Genomic DNA, 19,120 nt, shown 5'->3' with positions numbered 1-19,120 from the left:
ACGCGGGAGTCAAGTTCACCGGGTCTCCCCTCTCCATTGGTCGGGGGTAACCCAGCGATAACGGTCACGTACAACCCTACGGCCCTGACGTACCTACGACCGAACGACCGATCCGCACGCGAGCCTCCAACGGCAGCAACAAGCCACTTACTCTATGTTTGATCGACGGCGACTGCGGTCGAGCCAAAACGCATAATATTCGGCGGTGAACAAGCGGTGAACGCTCTGGCCCCGGGAATCGAGCGGGAACGGTAGAAGGCGAGACGATATCCGTTACGCCAAGGAGCCTTTTGACCGGAGGTTCCTTCTTACATGGCGAATGGGCGCGAAGAGCAAGCGGCTGGAGGACGGAAACTGTCGGCACACTCGGGAGCGAGGCGTCGCCGTCGTTGTCGCGGCGATGATCGTCGTCGTCGTCGTCGTCGTCGTCGTAGTCGGCGGCGGCGGCGGCGGCGGCAGCGTCAGCGGCGGCTGTCGTCGGATAACGCGCGGGTGAGCGCGAACAACGACGCGAGAACGAAAACCGACGAAAACTATACTGTACTTCTGTAGCCCTACGGGAACGAGAAAAACATTTTTTCACATTATCGGATAATCAAAACAAATCGACAACAGCCTGGTACCACCGCGGGCCAACCGACAGGCTTGCCAACCCGACGAGGGCGGCGTATCGTGCGCGCGTCCCCCCCCTTTCAGAATTCAGAAATTGCCCGCAGTGGCGGCGATTTGCAAAACAACGGTGATCCCCGATCCCCCCGCCATTGGCATGGGTCTACAGCTCTACACTCCACTGGATCCGTTAAAACCGAAAATATTTCATTTAAAAATTTAATTTAAAATAATATTTGGACAATGAATATGGGCTATATCTAATAGTCGATACTAGGACTAATGTACTGTGTCTGGACTCTGGACTCTTTCGCACCTATAGAGACATATTATAGTGTAGTGAGTGTGGGACGATGACAAATTGTTTTAAGAATTATGACCACCTATCCCGTCATTAACTGTCATTTGCCGCGTTTTGGTTAGAAATTAACATTTAATATTTTAATGATTCAATAGTGAGCTTAAATAAGATTTAGTGGTCCGTGATAGGTCCACTAAATGTTACTATTCTAGTGAACTATTAAATGTAATCAATTTTTTAAGCAACTCGGCTGGACGTAACTGGACTTTGACTTTGAGCCAAATATTATTGTTGTACACTAAGTGATCAAAAAAGTACGGTGCTGAGAGAACGTACAAATGTACAATAAAATTAATAAATATTGTCCACTTTTCGGAACGAAAACTCAAAACACGCGTGACGCGCCGGGGCCGGCGCCGTACGGTCTAAATGTCTAATGCGCGTAAGCGCCGTATTATTGTTGTTTGTTATAATATCATAATATACCTATCTGATATTAATTTATAAAATATGAATCTTAAAAAGCGCGTAACCACTAACCAGATATTATTATGTTGACAGACATAAATATGTAATAATATAAAATAATATTTATATTATATTTTTATTTTTATTGTATAGGTACAATCATATGTAAATTATAAAATACCAGTGTTTGGAAAGAACGTCGTTCATGAACGCACGTTCACGCGTTCGCGTTCATATACAGTGAAAGATTATGTAAACGTCACTCGTTTTTTGCAAATAATACGTGAACGTGAACTACGTTTATATTTTTAAGACGTTCAATTTATTTAGAATTTAATAAATATTATATGTACCTATAAATTATATTATAATAATAATATTTTCATGTTTCCTATTATAATTCCTATAATATTTATTTGATTGCAAAATATATAAATTAAATACGTGTAATTCCAGTGTCCCCGGCTAGACATACAACAACAATAATATTAAGATTTCCACAAATTTGTAATAAGTACCCTAGTATTCGCTTAATTTTATCACTAGGAAATATCTAAGCATTCAAAGTTCAAATCTTGACAAAATACGGAAAAATTAGCAAATTATTTTGAGTCGTGAATTCATAAAAATTTTTCTTTTTAAATCTATCATTTGAAAATGTAATACAAGAATACTCATAAGTTTGTCTACCTTTATCAAAAAAAAAATGTCTACAAGAAGGTCAAATTAAATTTTTATGAGCGTTTGAAATTTATATTTTTACAACATTTGATATTCAATTGATTTCTCATGTAACGATTTTCTTATTTTGTTGTAATTAAAAAACGTATGACTGTAGATACTTGAAAATTTCACTGAATGTTTGTATTAGCATTTTCTATACATGATAAAATTTTGAAAATAATTTGACTCTCTTTGAGCTGTTTACGGACATTGTCAGTTTTCAATTTTTTTAGTTTTTTTTCCTATAAATATCAATAAAATTTTATTTATTGGGTAAAAAAGCGTGAAAATTTAATGCAAGGCTCCTAATATAGCAGTTGAAATTATTAAAAAGGTGGATAAGTGGATGTCGCTCTGCTGTACAGTAGGTTACAAGTGGGTCACTGTAATGGATGGTGTTAAATTTGAATTCAATGATATAATATCATTGTATAAGAAAAACGATTCTGAGCGAAAACGGTCAGTCAGCCTATGATATTACCAAGTATATTTGATGATATTATTGTGAATAAAGTAATTTATAAATAACCTATTTACGTGGAGCCTTGTTTTCAATTTTCAATCCTTAGCTATAAAAGTTGAACATTTTATAAATTTTTAACTACAAAATAATTATTAAATTATAAATTTGATAAATTCTGTCCAAATTTGATCTTTAAATGCTTATAAAAAAAAACTGTGCCTATGTATTTTCAATATTTTTCAACTGCTATTGTAAAAATATATCAGGAGTCTTGTATTAAATTTTTACACTTTTTGGACCAACAGATAAAACTTTATTGATATTTATAGAAAAAAAAACTAAAAAAATTGAAAACTGAAAATGCCCGTAAACAGCTCAAAAAGTGTCAAAATATTTTCAAAATTGTATGGTGTATAGGAAATGCTAATATAAACATTCAGTGAAATTTTCATGTATCTACAGTTATTCGTTTTTGAATTACAAGAAAATAAGGAAATCGGTACATGAGAAATCGAGTGAATATCTAATGTTGTAAAAATATGAATTTAAAACGCTCATAAAAATTTAATTTGACTTTCTTGTAGAAATTTTTTTTTTGATAAAGTTAGACAAACTTATGAGGAATCTTGTATTAGATTTTAAAATCTTAGATTTAAAAAGAAAATTTTTTATGAATTTCTAACTCAAAATAATTTGCAAATTTTCGTGATTTTTCCGTATTTTTTCAAGATTTGAACTTTAAACGTGTATAAAAAAAAACTGTGACTAAGGATTTTTAATTTTTTTCATCTGCCTTTGAAACAATAACCTAGGAGCCTTCTATTAAATTTTCAAGCTTTTTTACCCAACAAATAAAATTTTATTGATATTTATAGAAAAAAAATTTAAAAAAACTGAAAACTGACAATGTCCGTAAACAGTTCAAAAAAAGTCAAATTATTTTCAAAATTGTATTGTGTATAGAAAATGCAAATATAAACAACCATTGAAAATTTCATGCATCTACGGTCATTTGTTTTAGAGTTACACCAATAACCAAAATCGATTTTGTTAAAAATCGATTTTGCGTAAAAATTCCCGTTTTTCCTTAATTTTTCTTTTGTTTTTCACATCGCTTTTGAAAACTACTGGGAAATTAAAATTTTGACCTCCCCAATGCACCAACGATATTCACTTTCCCATCGAACAAGATACTGAAGTCGAAAATCGAAGCATTATTTCGACTACTTATCGTGTACACAGACACAAAAATAAAAAAAAAAATAAAAAAAAATAAAAAAAAAAATAAAAAAAAAAATAAAAAAAAAAACACACATCATTGTAAAATCAATACATTCATCGTTTCACTCAGAATCTAAAATACATAAGCATAATTTTTTTTTTATAAGCATTTTAAGTTCAAATTTTGACAAAATTTATCAAATTTAAAGTTTAATAATTATTTTGTAGTTAAAAATGTATAAAATGTTCAACTTTTATTGCTAAGGATAGAAAATTTAAAACAAGGCTCCACATAAATAGGTTATATTTAAATTACTTTATTCACAATAATATAATCAAATATACTTAGTAATATCATAGGCTGACTGACCGTTTTCACTCAGAATCGTTTTTCTTATACAATGATATTATATTATTGAATTTAAATTTAACACCATCCATTACAGTGACCCACTTGTAACCTACTCTACAGGAGAGCGACATCCACATACCCACCTTGTATTTATACTTAATAAGTACTAGAGGTAACGATTTTTTATTATTTTTTGTATCTTAATGAATATAATAACATATATTGACATATTGTGTAATAACTTAAAAACAATAGGTATAACGGCGTATAGGCATAGTAAATTTCAGTCAGTGGCGTATTTATTGGGAGGGGGGGATCAAGGGGATCAACACCCCCATAGTCCATAGGCTGTATATAATATGCAAATTTTTTCGGAATCCTAACTTAAGGCCTCTAGCTTTAAAAGCGGGGCTACTGGATAAAATCATACCCCCCCTCCCCCCAATGACAAAAACTTTAATACGCTACTGGTCTCAATTGTAGTAGTGTAGTGTAGTACCTACCTACACAGAACGACAGAACATTAAACTAGCAAACTATATATACATATTATTATAGGTAATGCTAGGAAAAGTCACATTTCAAGGTTGTATAAACGTTGACATCTCTTTTTTTATACAACATAAATGTGCATCTCATGCATCTCATAAATATTAAATATACCTACTATTTGCAGTGTCGCAGTGATGAAAAATTGGAACCTATTAGAAAAATATTTAGATTTCTTATACGCGTGTGGTGTGTATCGTGTATGTACAGTATACACTATATACACTGCAGTACACCCTACATGTAATAATAACACGTAAGAGGAATGATTATTGGGGGGGGGGGGGGGTGGGCTACGGATGAAACTAGAGGGCTTAGCCTCTCCCCTTTAATTTCGCCCATGTATACAGCCATATATAGGTATATTATATTATCTATGTCTAATAAGACGTATATTTTTTAATTGGTGATGTTTAATAATAGTTATATAACTTATAAGATTCCAATAGTGTTCTCATTATTCATTACCTATAGGCTATAATATAATATGAACATAATACCATACTAGTATTTATAATCAATGATATTATCAATTTACCAAATGGAGATAGGAATTAAATTTAAAACTGTAGGTAACTGCAGAACAAAATATCATCGAAAATCGCAATATTAAAAATATAAAAATATATATTTGTTATAAATATCATAAAATAAAATGTTTTTGATATTATTATTACAGAGTAATACATTGATAAAATATTAATAATATAATTTAAAAGGGAACAGGGTGATTTACCAAGTGTCCAACACAATGCTCAAAGGTCGATGCATTGTTCACCTAATTTTTTTTTTATTAATTTTCCTCTTTTTAAAAAAATAGAATTTTAAGCTCATTTAAAAAATAACAAGGACTATATTTACAAATATACATGATAGTCCTTGATAAAAAATTCTTATATAGGTTTAAAAGATATATGAATTTATGAAGACTATGAAAATTTGAAAAACTATATCTATAGTAATAATTTATTATTAATTAATATAAATGTATTTGTAAAAATTGTCAACGTCCTGTCCAACTGTCTAATATTTTATATTATCCATGTATAAATGTATTTAAGTCCAAGACTAAATATACCTTTTTTATAATTCATATATTATTAAGGACTAGAAATTCATATTAGTGAGTAAAGTTTAAGAACTCGGAAACTAATCGAACACTGTACAGTCGTACCTATACGAATTTCGATTTAAATGCGTCAATATTTTCAATAAAATCAACAATTGATTAACAAATTGTAGTAAAAGCAGATAAGTATTGATAAGTTCTAATTAAAAAAATTATTTTATATCGCCACAGATTACGCGCCTTATTAATTATGATACAAACATTTTTGGGCTTAGCCCTCCCTAGAATTTATATAGCCTTCCCAAAAACTAATGATTTTACTACTATAATTTAAAAGCATCATATAAGAATATCAAGTATAGACCTGAGGTACAGCCCCCCCTCAAAATTTCAAACACTATTTACGCCTATGTAGGTACTTGTAAAATGTAAATATGGTCTTTAAGCGAACTTAAAGATCCCCAAAATCAGATTTTGAATAAATTCTTATGTACCTTATTTCTAACAGCTGAGTGAGAAAGTGAGTGCTAATTGCTATACTTATCACTATCTGTTCGATTTGATTATTTATTTATTTATTTTATGACAAATTATAAATATATTCCAAGCGTCCATGCCCCCGTGTTCACAATAATGAGTACAGTGTGGGAGACTTATCATAAAAATCATAGGATATACAGTTATTATTAGGGTTCGGATTTAAGGGCAATAATATAATCAATAAAAAAAGCATTTAATTTATATGAACTGTCTTCAGTAAGACGTTGACGGTATGGGCTTAAAATATTTTTGCACATAGAAAATGATCTTTTTACGTACACGGAAGTTATCGGGGTGGACTGAAGAAACTATTTTGAATCTAGTATCTACGCATTATGAACGTATTTTAATCTATAGATGGTTAGTATGAGTACTTTTCACGATTAAAGATAGTACTGTCTAGCTATCTTTAATCGTGGTACTTTTATAAACGTTAAATTAACTGGCCACACCAAATACTCGATAAAGTATTTAGCGATATCGATAAATATCGCCGATAATAAAACCCATTAATAATAATTGCAGACCATTGAACTGACTATACTGTATATAGCTAGAGTTCACTGTTGCAGACAGACGAAAATGCAGAAAAACTTATTGATTTGTACCCTTAATACGTATGTCATGTATAAAACTATCAAATCAATTGACAATTAATCATAATAAAGGCATTTATAAGTGAAAAGGGCAAAAAGGCCTAATAACTACCTAAAAAAGGCAACAAAAAAAATGCGTCATCGTTCACATATTAAATGACACATTTTTATATAAAAATTATTTTATTTTCTATTATTATTATTAAAAAAAAGGCTTTTGCCTTAAAATCCGAACCCTAGTTATTACTTATTATAATACTCGTATTATCCAAAGTCTTAGCGCTCCAGCAAGCCCACTCTAGCACCTCCGATAGCATTAACTATAGTTAGCCAGTTAGGTACTTAGGTAAAGGTAATTCATTATTGTTAAATTGTTAAATTCAATTCTATGAACTATGTAGAACGTAGGTATACATGATTACTCAGTACCTTCTCAAGTCCTAAGTAATGAATATATTGTATAATATATTATAATTATAGTCAGGGCCGCCCTTAGGGTTTTCGAGGCACAGGGCAAAAACTAATTTTACCACTTTTTTCAAACGCGAGGCCACCAAATTTAAATGAAAAGTGCGAGGCCCAGGACCTGGGCCTTGCTCGCCCCCCTCTAAGAACGGCCCTGATTATAGTATTATTATAATAGTAGGTATATTCTATGACTTGATATTTAAAAAGTCAACTCATAGAACAAATAAAAAATATATTATATGAAAGCTCAATAGGTCACACTGATTCTAATTTTCTATACTCCTTGAAAATTAACCTCAACAACAAAAAAATCTATGTAATATAAAAATAATAAATATTTGGAAATTAAATTTTGAATTTTGATAATAATTTTAGATTAACCTTTTTAATTTTTTTTTTTTGTTGTATACTTTAATATTATTTTATTCTTTTTTATTATGTTATTAGTGCGATTTTTGATAATGAGTATCTAAGAGCGTTCATACATTCTGTTATTGAACTTTTTTTGTAATTGATATTTATCAAAAGTTCATATTTCAAATTTAAATTAATATGGCTATTCCTAATATAGCAGGTAATTCTAAATTATATAATATCATTATGTGTGTATAATGGTAATAACATTTTTTCCATATTTTTTAGTCCGAGGCTCTACAGCTTTGACACTGTACCAGAGTGAATCCCCATATGATCCAGTCTCTAAATTTCCATCGGATGTCTCATCGACATGCAAGTTTATGTTGTTCAGTCCGAATGGAAAACATTTTGCTTGGATTAATAATTCCAAGTAAGTTTTAGACTGATAATTTTCAAAAAATGTTCTGACCACATATTTTCTGTAAGGGTCGTAATTGTTAAAACTTCTGATTGGAAGACTATTGCTGAAGTTGACTATCCAAAAGCCGCACAATTAGCATATAGCAGTAAAGGAACTTTTTTGATCGTTTATGAGCCATTTATGAGTAAATAGAAAATTATATATTTATAAACAGTATACTCACTATTTTGTGGTGATGAGATTTGAGTTTCTATTACTCCTAGTCTAGACCAGGCCACTGCAAAATAATGAGTGCTTTTTTAAGGGGATATCAAACCATAAGTTATTATCTCTGGCTATCACACAGAATATAGAAAATTAAGTTGGTGAATAATGAATATGTATCATACATTGTTAAAATACTTTAAAAATCAGGTATAAAAAAAATATTTAAGTTGTATCTAAATTATAATTTTAATCAAAAAAATATAAAGGACCACTTACCAGTGTTTTTTCCTGTTCAACATTCCAGTCAGATATCTAACATTGGCATGATGTCTTTTTAATTTATCTATATTTATATGAATATAATATAATTCTATTTCTTCAATATTTACAGCCACACCAAGTAATCCAAAAGGCAGTCCTAATGTGCACATTATAAAAACGGCTGATGGACAACTAGTGAAAAGTTTAGAATACAGAGATTATAAACTTTGGTAAAATATATTATGATTATCATAATAATTTAAAAACATTTTGGAATAATATTTATTTATGTATTCATGCAAAATAAATCAGCCCATTATTTTATTTGTATAATATTTTTGTCTTTTATAGGACTCCACAGTGGTCTTCTGATGAAAAAATTTGTGCTCGGTTTTTGAATGGCGATGTATTATTTTACGAAAATTCTAATTTTGATAATATTGTACATAGAATTAAAGGACTTAAACTCAATAATTATTCAATATCTCCAGGAAATCAACCACTTAATATTCTTTGCTTTATTCCAGGTACTTGAATAACTTGTATTAATTAATTAATTAGTAATTATTAATTCTATTTGTTGACATTTTGTTAATGCAATTAATTAAAATGATATGTACAACACTGTAACCAAAAACTAAACATCAAACTAATGTAATACAATTATAGTCATTAGTCTTATATAAACTGAAATAAGATTTATATGTAATGTGTATGCAGTAAATTATTTTGTATTATAAAATTTCAGTCTGAATAAAGATATATTTGGGGGAACAGTTAACATGTTTTAACCTAAATTATATTAAGAGGACGTCACACCCGCATGTGTTGTCTCCGTCTTACGCTCGTACAACATGGACAAAACGCGTTTACGCAGTCTGAGTAGAACTCACTCAATTTTGGTTCTAGAGTATAAATACCTATTATAAAATTGAATTGCGACAATATTTCTGAGGGTAAGTTGTTGCGTTTTTTCCATTATATCCAATATAATGTTCCTAATATCGTTTAGAAATAGCAACAATTTCAATATTTTTAAAATACCTTTAACTTTTCAAAATTTAAATTTTTTAAAAAAAAACACATTGCCCTACAAAATATTGTCATCTTTTAATTTTGTAGTAGGTGTTTTTGTTCTGACATAAAAATTGAGCTAGTTCTACTCGGACTGCACAAACGCGCTTTGTCTATGTCGTATGTGTGTAAGACGGTGGATACAACACATGCGGGTGTGAAGTCTTCTTAAGGGGATTTTCCATCTACTCCTAACATACACGCAACATAGAATATTAGACGGGTTCTTTGCCAAACATACCAATTGATCTAATGAAGCGATAAGAATTCTCAAAACAGATTTGATTTTGTCATCAAGTCTACTTGAAATCAACATTTAATTTTTTGCTTTCAACTTCAAAATTTAAAATATGTCAATTTTTAAATTAATCTTTTTTTAATATAACATTTTTAGAGGAATTTAGGAGATAATATCAAAAATAAGGGAAAGTCAAATTCAAAAAGATTTGACAACAAATTCAAATCTGTTTTCAGTATTCTAATTCCTTCTCCATATCAATTGGTACATCACGCGTCTGTTGGACAAAGACAGAAAATCACTGGGCAGAATTCCCTTAATAAAAGACCCTAAGACCCAATATTAAAAAGATGGGTATGTGGATGTCGCTCTGCTGTACAGTAGGTTACAATTGGGTCACTGTAATGGATGGTGTTTAAATTCAATGATATAATATCATTGTATAAGAAAAACAGTTCTGAGTGAAAACGGTCAGTCAGCCTATGATATTACTAAGTATATTTGATTATATTATTGTGAATAAAGTAATTTATATATAACCTATTTACGCGGAGCCTTGTTTTAAATTTTAAATCCTTAGCCATAAAAGTTAAACATTTTATACATTTTTAACTACAAAATAATTATTAAACTTTAAATTTGATAAATTTTGTCAAAATTTGAACTTAAAATGCTTATAAAAAAAAATTATGCCTATGTATTTTTAATAATTTTAACTGCTATATCAGGAGCCTTCCATTAATCACGCTTTTTTACCCAACAAATAAAGTTTTATTGACATTTATAGAAAAAAAGATTGGAAACCAGAAAATGTTTCTAAACAGTTGAAAACAAATAAAAATATTTTGAAAATTTTATCGTATATAGAAAATGCAAATATAAACAACCAGTGAAAAATTCATGTATACGTACATTTGTTTTAAAGTTACATCAAAAACTAATATTCGATTTTGCGTAAAAATTCCCGTTTTTCCTTAATTTTTATTTTGTTTTTCTGGGCTCTTTTGAAAACTATTGGGAATTTTAAATTTTGACCACCCTAAAGTACCAACTAGATTTACTTTCCCATCGAATAAGATACTGAAGTTGAAAATCGAAGCATTATTTCGACTACTACAGACACAAAAATAAAAAAACACATCATTGTAAAATCAATACATTCATAGCTCCGCTCAGAATCTAAAATAATAATTTGGGTTTTGAATTGATAGCTTGGTTATTTTAATAATTATTAAGTAAATCTCTCTATTATAATGATACACAATTTATAACAACAATTAAAATTTGTTATTTTAGCTAAAACTGGCCCTTCTAATGGTCGTCTATTTCAATATCCAGATTTTAATACAATTGTTGCCAATAAAAGTTTTTTTCAGGTATAACTATTTTTTTATTTATTTTTCAAGAAGATAAAGATTAAGATTACACTTAATAATATTTATATCATAATTCATAATTTGTAAATATTTAGGCTGATAGAGTAGAAATATTTTGGAACCAGAAAGGAACAGCATCATTAATGTTAACAAGTACCGATGTAGACAAAACAGGAGCATCGTATTATGGTAAACAAGGTCTACATCTGATAACTTCAAAAGGAGACACTTCCCAGGTTATAGTGAGTAAGTAATTTAATATTACATTTTTGTTGTAATTTAATATTATATATATTTTACATTTAAATATTTTTAAAAATGTATTAATTTTGATTTTCTACAATTTAGATAAAGAAGGCCCTTTATATAATGCTGCCTGGAGTCCATCTTCAAATGAATTCTGTGTTATCTATGGTTTTATGCCAGCAAAAGCAACTTTATATAATTTAAAGTGCGACCCAGTAATAGAATTTGGAACTGGAACATTTAATGCTGTCTACTACAATCCATTTGGGAATAATATCCTTTATATATCAAAATATGATTATTAAATTTAAATTTAAAAAATAATTAAGTATGTAGAATATGTATATAAATTTCTTTAACTCTATAAATACTTCTTCTCTTAGCTGGGTTTGGTAACGTGCAAGGAAATGCAGAGTTATGGGATATAAATGGCAAGAAAAAGATTAAAAAAATAGAAATACCAGATACTACATTTCTTCAATGGTCTCCGGATGGTAAACATTTTGTAACAGCTACAACTGCACCACGACTAAAAGTAAGTAATGGCTATAAAATTTGGCACTATAGTGGTGCATTACTACATGAAAAACCTTGGGGAAAAGATGAACTATATCAAGTTGTTTGGCAAAATTATCCTCAAGGTACTTTTAAAACACCCAACATAGTTTTCAAAGCTGTTGAAGGAATTGCTTCTAGTCAACCAATTGGTAAGTTATTTTAATCATTATTGTAATATTTATAAATACTTAAATACATATTAACCTTATTATTAAATCTAATTCCTTTTTGTTTTTCTAACTTGCAGCTTCTAAACAAGTTTATCGGCCACCGCATGCCCGAAATTCTGATTTTAAACCCACTAGCTTACATGAAGATTCATCGTTAGAAACAAGTATGATTTTATTTATCGTGTAATCATGTTCAAAGGACGTCGCAACAGTTTGTGTTGTCTTGATCTTACACCCGGACAATATAGCAAATTTTCTTTTACCACTTTCAATAGTGTGCTGACAGTTTTGATATTAAGAGTGATTTGACCTATTATCAAACTTTCAGGCAACAATATTATCTGTGTTCTCTTGTTGGTTTTTACAACATTTGAATTTTTAAGTGTATTATGAGCATTTTCAAATATCAATGTTTTACATACTCATATCTCACTTAAAAATTAAACATCTTAAAAAAACCAACACATATAATGTTGTTACTTATAAGTTTAATAATAGATCAATCCACTGTTATATCAAAACTGACAGTACCCTATTTAAACTAGCGAACGAAAATTTGCTATGTTGTAGGTGTGTAAGACGGAACAACACATGCAGGTGCGACGTCCTCATAAGAAATATGGTTAATTTTTTGTTTTTAATGTAATAAGTAATAACAGATAAATATGAAATAACAAAAAAGATTTTTATTAAATCTAGGATGTTTCAAGTACTTCGGTTAAATTATAATTATGATTAATTAACAGTAATAATCTACAAAATGTACAAATTTTAAATCTAATAAAATTTTTAGAAAACCAATCAAAAGCTTATTTAAAGATGAAAAAGAAACGTGAAGCTAAACGACAAGCAAAGCAAATGCAAGATGTAGAAGACTCAAACGACGATAAACAAAATGCTGTAAAAACAATTGATGAACCCAAAGATAACGAAAAACAATTAAGGATTAAAAAAATTCAATCTGTATGTTTTATAACTGTTATTTTATTATTCGTTAGACATTGTAATTATTAAATAATACTTCTGTATCGGTTGTCTTTCAGGATTTAAAAAGCATCAATCGTTTCAAAACTTTACAATCTTCAGGTAAAGAATTGGATAACAATCAAATGGCAAGATTAAAACTTGAAAATGGTTTATTAGCTGAACTGAAACAACTGCAGTTGTAATAAAAAATTATTATATTTAATAAAAACAAAAACAAATATCTAAATTACTGTTTTTTTTTTTTTTTATTGGTCTTTAGCTCGGCAACTGAGGCCATTAGCTGTAGAATGGTACTGTAGGGTTTTTGGAACGGTAGGGAACGGTTGGAGGAACACGTTTTGTGTTTGGCAAAATTTTCAAGTGGGCACCCGTAGTTATCTACCATGCCCGGGTGGGGGAGGCCGCCACTCTCTTCACACACTGTGACTGCTCGAAGTAAAGTGCCGCCCGAGACCGAGGTTCAAACCGGCACCTTGGTCCACTTTGTCCCGCTAAATTTTTGTTTTATATTATTAACTATTGATTTTCTACTATGCTAATGCCACCGAGAGAGCACTTCTCGTTTGTACATTCAAATGACTGAGCTCCGTGGTATCGTACCCAAATTTCTCCCACTCTATCATCTGGTCGCCGCCATAAATTCCCCCACTTGCTACACACAACCGGCGGCCAGCGTTCGGGAAGGTTAAGTGGTAGAAATGCGCAAGATCGGACAAATTTTGGTCGCCGCCCAGAAGCGTTCTCTTGTTGGCGTTAGTATAGTATTCTCTTTTATAGTATTATAGTACTGTACATATAATGAACCATTTAGCCATGTATACTATAATACTGCTAGAGCCTGGATTATCAAAAAAATTTGTTCTGATACAAACAACTAAATTGCCTTAGTAAGGGTTTAGCAATTAGTTATCATGAAAAGATCCAATTTATACTTATACATATTTTAAATATACCACAGATTCTGGTTGAAAATTTTAATTACAAAAATTTGGAAGATAAATTCTACTAGCTGATTGTGACTTTTTAATTTTTATGGATTACTAAGGTTGCCAAGATCATTAAGAATACACTAATTTAACTAACATTTTTATGTTATAATTTCATTGAAATTAAAAATATATACAAATACAAATAAAATATGACACTAAAATACTAAATATCAAATAGAATGAGATAATGACAATACCCAGATCAATGTTTTTGCTTGAGGTTATGTAGGTATAATCTATACTAATATTATAAAGAGGAAAGATTTGATTGTTTGTATTGAATAGGCTCCGAAACTACAGAACCGATTTAAATGAAATTTGGTACATAGATAGTTTAGACACTGAGAAAAAACATAGGCTACTTTTTATTACTAAAAAAAGGGCTGTAAGGGGCTTAAAGAAGCTATACTGGTTCGAATTGAAAAATTATTTTTTTGTTGGATAGTCCATTCATTGAGGAAAGTCATAGGCTATATAACATCACGCTACATTCAATTAATAGAAATACTCAAACAGGGATTTTGAGATTTATGATGGAAATATTTGTTTATAAATGATTGCTATTGGTTATAGAAGAAATAATTAATAGAAATAGTATTTATTATTGGTTGCTATTGGTTAATCGGGCAGATCAGGTACAAGCATGCATCAAATCGAATTTTCACACATTGCCTACCAGGGTGGCTGAGACGCTGAGTTGCACTTACTGCAGTGAGTTACACCAAAAAGAAGTTGAACAATCACAATTTGTTTAAGAGTCGTCATTTTTTACGGGCCACAAAGTGTGCAGGATCAGCTATAGCCCATATTAAAATATATACGTTTGTGTGCAGATCTCTGTGAAGAAGATAGGCTAATTTAAAAAGAGTTAAATTTGGTTTTTATTCGTCGGAATTTAGTACGTTTAGGTTAGGTTAGGACTATGTATTAATTGATTACATTAATCCGCCGTATTATATCAAAATAAACTTGGTATAACTTTGATACTTTAGAGTTAAATCATACACTTACGTACAAACCGCACTGGGTCCGCGATCTAGCGCAGGTAGATTGCCTACCTGATAATATACTGCTGCAAATCAGAATTTTTATTCCAGGCATCAGAAAAGTTAAGATAAATTTTGAACACCGTACACCGAATATTAAATAACGAATTTAACAAAGTTTGAGTCATATAGAGTTGGTACATTTAACGGGTAACGAAGTGCACAGGATCAGCTAATATAATATATATTCAATTATAAGGTGTGATAACATATTATCAAGTGCAAAATATAAAATATTTAAAATTTATTCTGAGTCATAAAAGTTATGTTTATATTCTTAATCACTGTCTATAAAGTCATTCAGCATATCTGTATAATCTTCATCCTCTGAATCTTTGTTAATTAATGATTTGTCAACTGAGCTTGAATCCATACTGTTATCAGCATCCATAGATTCTATTACAGTATTTGGCTGAACATTTTCAGTATTAACATTGTCTAACAATGTCTTTACTTCAATGGGTAAAGTTGAATCTTTAACGATTTTATTGAAAATATTGATTTTGTTTTCTGGGATAGTGTTTTGTACAGATTGTGGAATTGTATTGGACTGGACATTCTCAATATTAATAATTTTAACTTCTTTTTCTTTAGTGGGTATAGTAGAGTCTTCCCCTATTTCATTTATTATTTCAGTTTTGTTCTCTGATATATTACTTTGAGTAGATTGTGGAATTATATTTGATTGAGCATTTTTTAATTCTTTTACTTTAATGGGTACAGTCGAATCTTCAACTATTTCATTTAAAAAATGAGTTTTATTTTCTGGTATAGTATTTTGAGCACATGTCGGAATTTCTATTTCATTTTCAAGAGGGAAAAATAGTGTATCATTACGTGGACGGATAATGTGTTCAAGCTCGCTTAATGATGATCTACAGACTTCTTTTACCTGAATATCAATAAAATCAGAAACATTTAAAGTAATGAAAAAATGTATAGACGTATAGTAATACATGATACATAAATACTTACTTTTTCATTACGATCAGTTGTACCAAAAGTAAAAACACGTAATGCAACAGATGTATGTGTAATACATTGTGGATGTGGTGATATAATCAAAGCTAATAATGATTTGTACAAGTTAAGACGACACAAATCGTCATAATACGGTAGAGGAAAATCATTTGGTCGTTGACATTTAATAATTTCTAATAGCAAACCCATGATTGTACTTTGAAAAATCTAAAAAATGTATGTTAACAATATTATAAAACAATTATTTAAAAATAAATATTTAACATACTTTGAATTGTAGAACTTTCAAATTTGAAGACAAGGTGTTTAAAAATAATTGAAGTGTTTTATGAGCTTCATTACACACAGTTTTATTCGCAAGATAATCATGCATAACAATTGTATCGCGTTGATTAATAATTTTTTGATTTAGAGCACCACTCTTTCTTTTTTTGTTACCTGTTTGTTTGTCAACCTTCAATGAAATGTTTAGTATTAAATACAATATTTTAATAGGATTAATAAATATTAAATAACCATTTATTTAACAAACTTACAACTAAATTTAGTGATGGTTTATCAAATTTGATATCAAATAAAATCCCAGAAGTAAAGCTTTCACTGAACAATTCGAGTGAACTCTGTGACCCAGCTACAGCTAGCCACGAGCATAGAACTTGATATGTTAACACACGCTGTTGCCTGAATACAAATTAAATAAAACATTGTCAATAATTACAACATTAATACTAATAAGATATATAAAAATATAACTTACAATTTAGATCTTGTGGTACCATATTGAGTATTTGATGAATTAAAATGTGTCATGTTTAATGATTGTATTAAAATACGACAAATTAATGTTCCTTGAGGTATTAAAATCCTTCCACAACTGTAAAATGAATGTCATAATTTATTATTTTGCAATAAAGTTTAAAAACAATGAATCTACAAGAAAAAAAATATACTTTTAAACACAAAGTAAATAATGTATACCATTTAATAAGAGCTGAAATTGTTTTGATGGCAGAAGAGTGTAATTTCCATAAAACAGACTCCAATGCAATGACATCTTCAGTAATCATTGTAGCATTAAGTTTTTCCGAAGTAACAGATAAAGTACAAAGAGCAAATTGAATAACTTTATTAGAATCAAAATGTTTGACTGTAGAAAACATGGACCTATAAATAATATTACACTTTTAATCTGTATTATAAATTATAAGTATGTAAATGTGTATGTATACACTGAGATGTATTCTTACAACAACATTGATTGAATTGCTGTATTGAAAAATATAAATAATGATGTCAACTTTTCATAACGTTCTTTAGGAGTCATTTGTGTAAGTTCAGATAATTTAAAAATTGACACATCAAATTTTCCTTCATAATTATCAGTCACATCCGTTCCAAAGAAGAACTAATCATCAACAATGAATAGAGATACAAGACGTATTTAAATTTTGCAAATTAATTAAATAAATGTTTCTTACATTAACATTAGTATACAGTTGATTCAAAAAATAGTTGGCAGAGTATAAATAATCATTAAATTGACAAGTCCAAGCTTCAGCATGATGTATACCTTGTTGCCCACGACCACCACATTGAGGATATAAAGCAAGATATTTTGTCACTTTGAAAACAATATTATTTTCATTAAAATACTCGCTTAGTGTTTTAGTTGTAAATTTATCCAATGCATTCTATAACAAAATATTTGTACAAATACATTAAGTAAGCTAGTTCAGTTATCAAAAATAAATGAATGAATAAAATGATACCTTGAACTGATTGCATGTTCCTCCATAATATTTAATAAACAATCTTATTAGAGTTGCTTGTGCATCTATAGTCTATACAAACAAATTGAAGTACAATAATTTATATGTTTTATTCTATAATTAAATGGTACAAGAAATCAAAAGCAAGTCCATTTAAGATATAGGAATTAATATTTAAATAAAATATAAGTCAATGCTAGCGATTGTAATAACATAAATAATTTAGAATTCTTACCAATTTATTGACATTCCTTGATATTAAGTTATCAAAAAATGTTGGAAGTACTATATTGATCATCTGCTTTTTTATGTCAACATCAGCCAAAGTTGATGTAATAAAAATGTCTGAAAAAAGTATATAACCTAAATTATCATTGGATACTACTTTAATAACTATATGTCTATATCCGAATTGGTTTAGACAACAATTATAATCTTTTTGATCTAACTATTATTACTTTCTATCTATCTTACTATTATTATTTTCTTTTTAAAATATTTGAAATTGAGCATTATTATATTTAAGGCACAGAGATTAAACAATTTGACGGACGTTAACTATAAACCATTAGGTCGTTATACTATTATAGTTGATTTTAAATTTTTACCAAACATATTGCATTCTTCAGAAGAAAGTCCATAATTAACAGCATTGTTCAAACGTTTCTGAAACCAGTTAACTGCTCCATCGGCCTATGAAAATATAAAATGTCAATTATAATATACAACCGTATAGTTATGAAAACTATTTTATTGTAAGACCTTTAACGATGCGACTAGCGAATTCATTTTATGCAATAACGCTGTGGCTATTTTCACGTCCAACGAGGAACTCCTTTTCAGAAGGCGAAGCGAAACGACAAGAAAATCCAATGCGCACTCACTAATAAGTAATAACAAATACTTTAAATAAGTATTTAAATTTTAAAGTATTTGGTAATAAGTAATTACTATAACATACCTATAACAATATTATACTACACGTGCTGTAGTCCGTGCTTATCACTCATCGGAAACTTTTTTTGTTGATAATAACATATTGATAATAGCGCAGAATAGATTAATTTCATTTTTGGCAATT

General features: G+C 29.6%; 3 protein-coding genes across 11 annotated transcripts in view; 1 reads left to right on the top strand and 2 right to left on the bottom strand.

Annotated features, from left to right (window-relative positions):
* Nucleotides 1-583, bottom strand: part of LOC132945284 (histone-lysine N-methyltransferase 2C-like) — a 34,499-nt gene extending 33,916 nt beyond the window's left edge. For all 7 annotated transcript variants that reach the window (XM_061014980.1, XM_061014983.1, XM_061014984.1 and 4 more), the window contains exon 1: nt 152-583. The gene's annotated coding sequence lies outside the window, so the exon portion shown is untranslated. The remainder of the gene's footprint in view (nt 1-151) is intronic.
* A 7,125-nt stretch (nt 584-7,708) lies between these two features.
* On the top strand, nt 7,709-13,481 carry LOC132944525 (eukaryotic translation initiation factor 2A). Of its 2 annotated transcripts, XM_061013917.1 has the most exons (12): nt 7,709-7,933; nt 8,002-8,146; nt 8,203-8,321; nt 8,736-8,835; nt 8,957-9,132; nt 11,214-11,293; nt 11,389-11,539; nt 11,642-11,812; nt 11,911-12,246; nt 12,345-12,431; nt 13,061-13,230; nt 13,311-13,481. In XM_061013917.1, the coding sequence occupies exons 1-12, from the start codon at nt 7,912-7,914 to the stop codon at nt 13,434-13,436; spliced, it is 1,683 nt and encodes a 560-aa protein (XP_060869900.1). In that variant the 5' UTR covers nt 7,709-7,911; the 3' UTR covers nt 13,437-13,481. The 2 variants fall into 2 exon arrangements, with proteins under 2 accessions (XP_060869900.1, XP_060869901.1); XM_061013918.1 differs by lacking the exons at nt 7,709-7,933; nt 8,203-8,321 and having other exon boundaries at nt 8,006-8,146.
* A 1,976-nt stretch (nt 13,482-15,457) lies between these two features.
* Nucleotides 15,458-19,103, bottom strand: LOC132944524 (proline-, glutamic acid- and leucine-rich protein 1-like). Of its 2 annotated transcripts, XM_061013916.1 has the most exons (13): nt 19,001-19,103; nt 18,802-18,922; nt 18,648-18,732; nt 18,275-18,384; nt 18,040-18,111; nt 17,749-17,961; nt 17,518-17,675; nt 17,249-17,434; nt 17,028-17,144; nt 16,807-16,951; nt 16,539-16,724; nt 16,265-16,477; nt 15,458-16,181 (listed from the first exon to the last, which is right to left on the bottom strand). In XM_061013916.1, exons 2-13 carry the CDS (start codon nt 18,826-18,828, stop codon nt 15,567-15,569), a joined length of 2,127 nt encoding a protein of 708 aa, XP_060869899.1. In that variant the 5' UTR covers nt 18,829-18,922; nt 19,001-19,103; the 3' UTR covers nt 15,458-15,566. The 2 variants fall into 2 exon arrangements, with proteins under 2 accessions (XP_060869899.1, XP_060869898.1); XM_061013915.1 differs by lacking the exon at nt 19,001-19,103 and having other exon boundaries at nt 18,802-18,994.
* Nucleotides 19,104-19,120: the final 17 nt, after the last annotated feature.

This window comes from Metopolophium dirhodum, chromosome 5, assembly GCF_019925205.1.
Source record: "Metopolophium dirhodum isolate CAU chromosome 5, ASM1992520v1, whole genome shotgun sequence".
NCBI lineage: Eukaryota > Metazoa > Arthropoda > Insecta > Hemiptera > Aphididae > Metopolophium > Metopolophium dirhodum.
This window is presented reverse-complemented; position numbering and strand designations above follow the sequence as displayed.

Coding starts and splice junctions, on each gene's coding strand:
- LOC132944524 (XM_061013916.1), bottom strand. CDS start 18,828: ATGAATTCGCTAGTCGCATCGTTAAAG. Junction 17,435..17,517: donor GCAATTCAATCAATGTTGTT/GTAAGAATACAT, acceptor TATTATTTATAG/GTCCATGTTTTCTACAGTCA. Junction 17,145..17,248: donor ATTTCAGCTCTTATTAAATG/GTATACATTATT, acceptor TTCATTTTACAG/TTGTGGAAGGATTTTAATAC.
- LOC132944525 (XM_061013917.1), top strand. CDS start 7,912: ATGGCTATTCCTAATATAGCAG. Junction 9,133..11,213: donor TATTCTTTGCTTTATTCCAG/GTACTTGAATAA, acceptor TTGTTATTTTAG/CTAAAACTGGCCCTTCTAAT. Junction 12,432..13,060: donor AGATTCATCGTTAGAAACAA/GTATGATTTTAT, acceptor TAAAATTTTTAG/AAAACCAATCAAAAGCTTAT.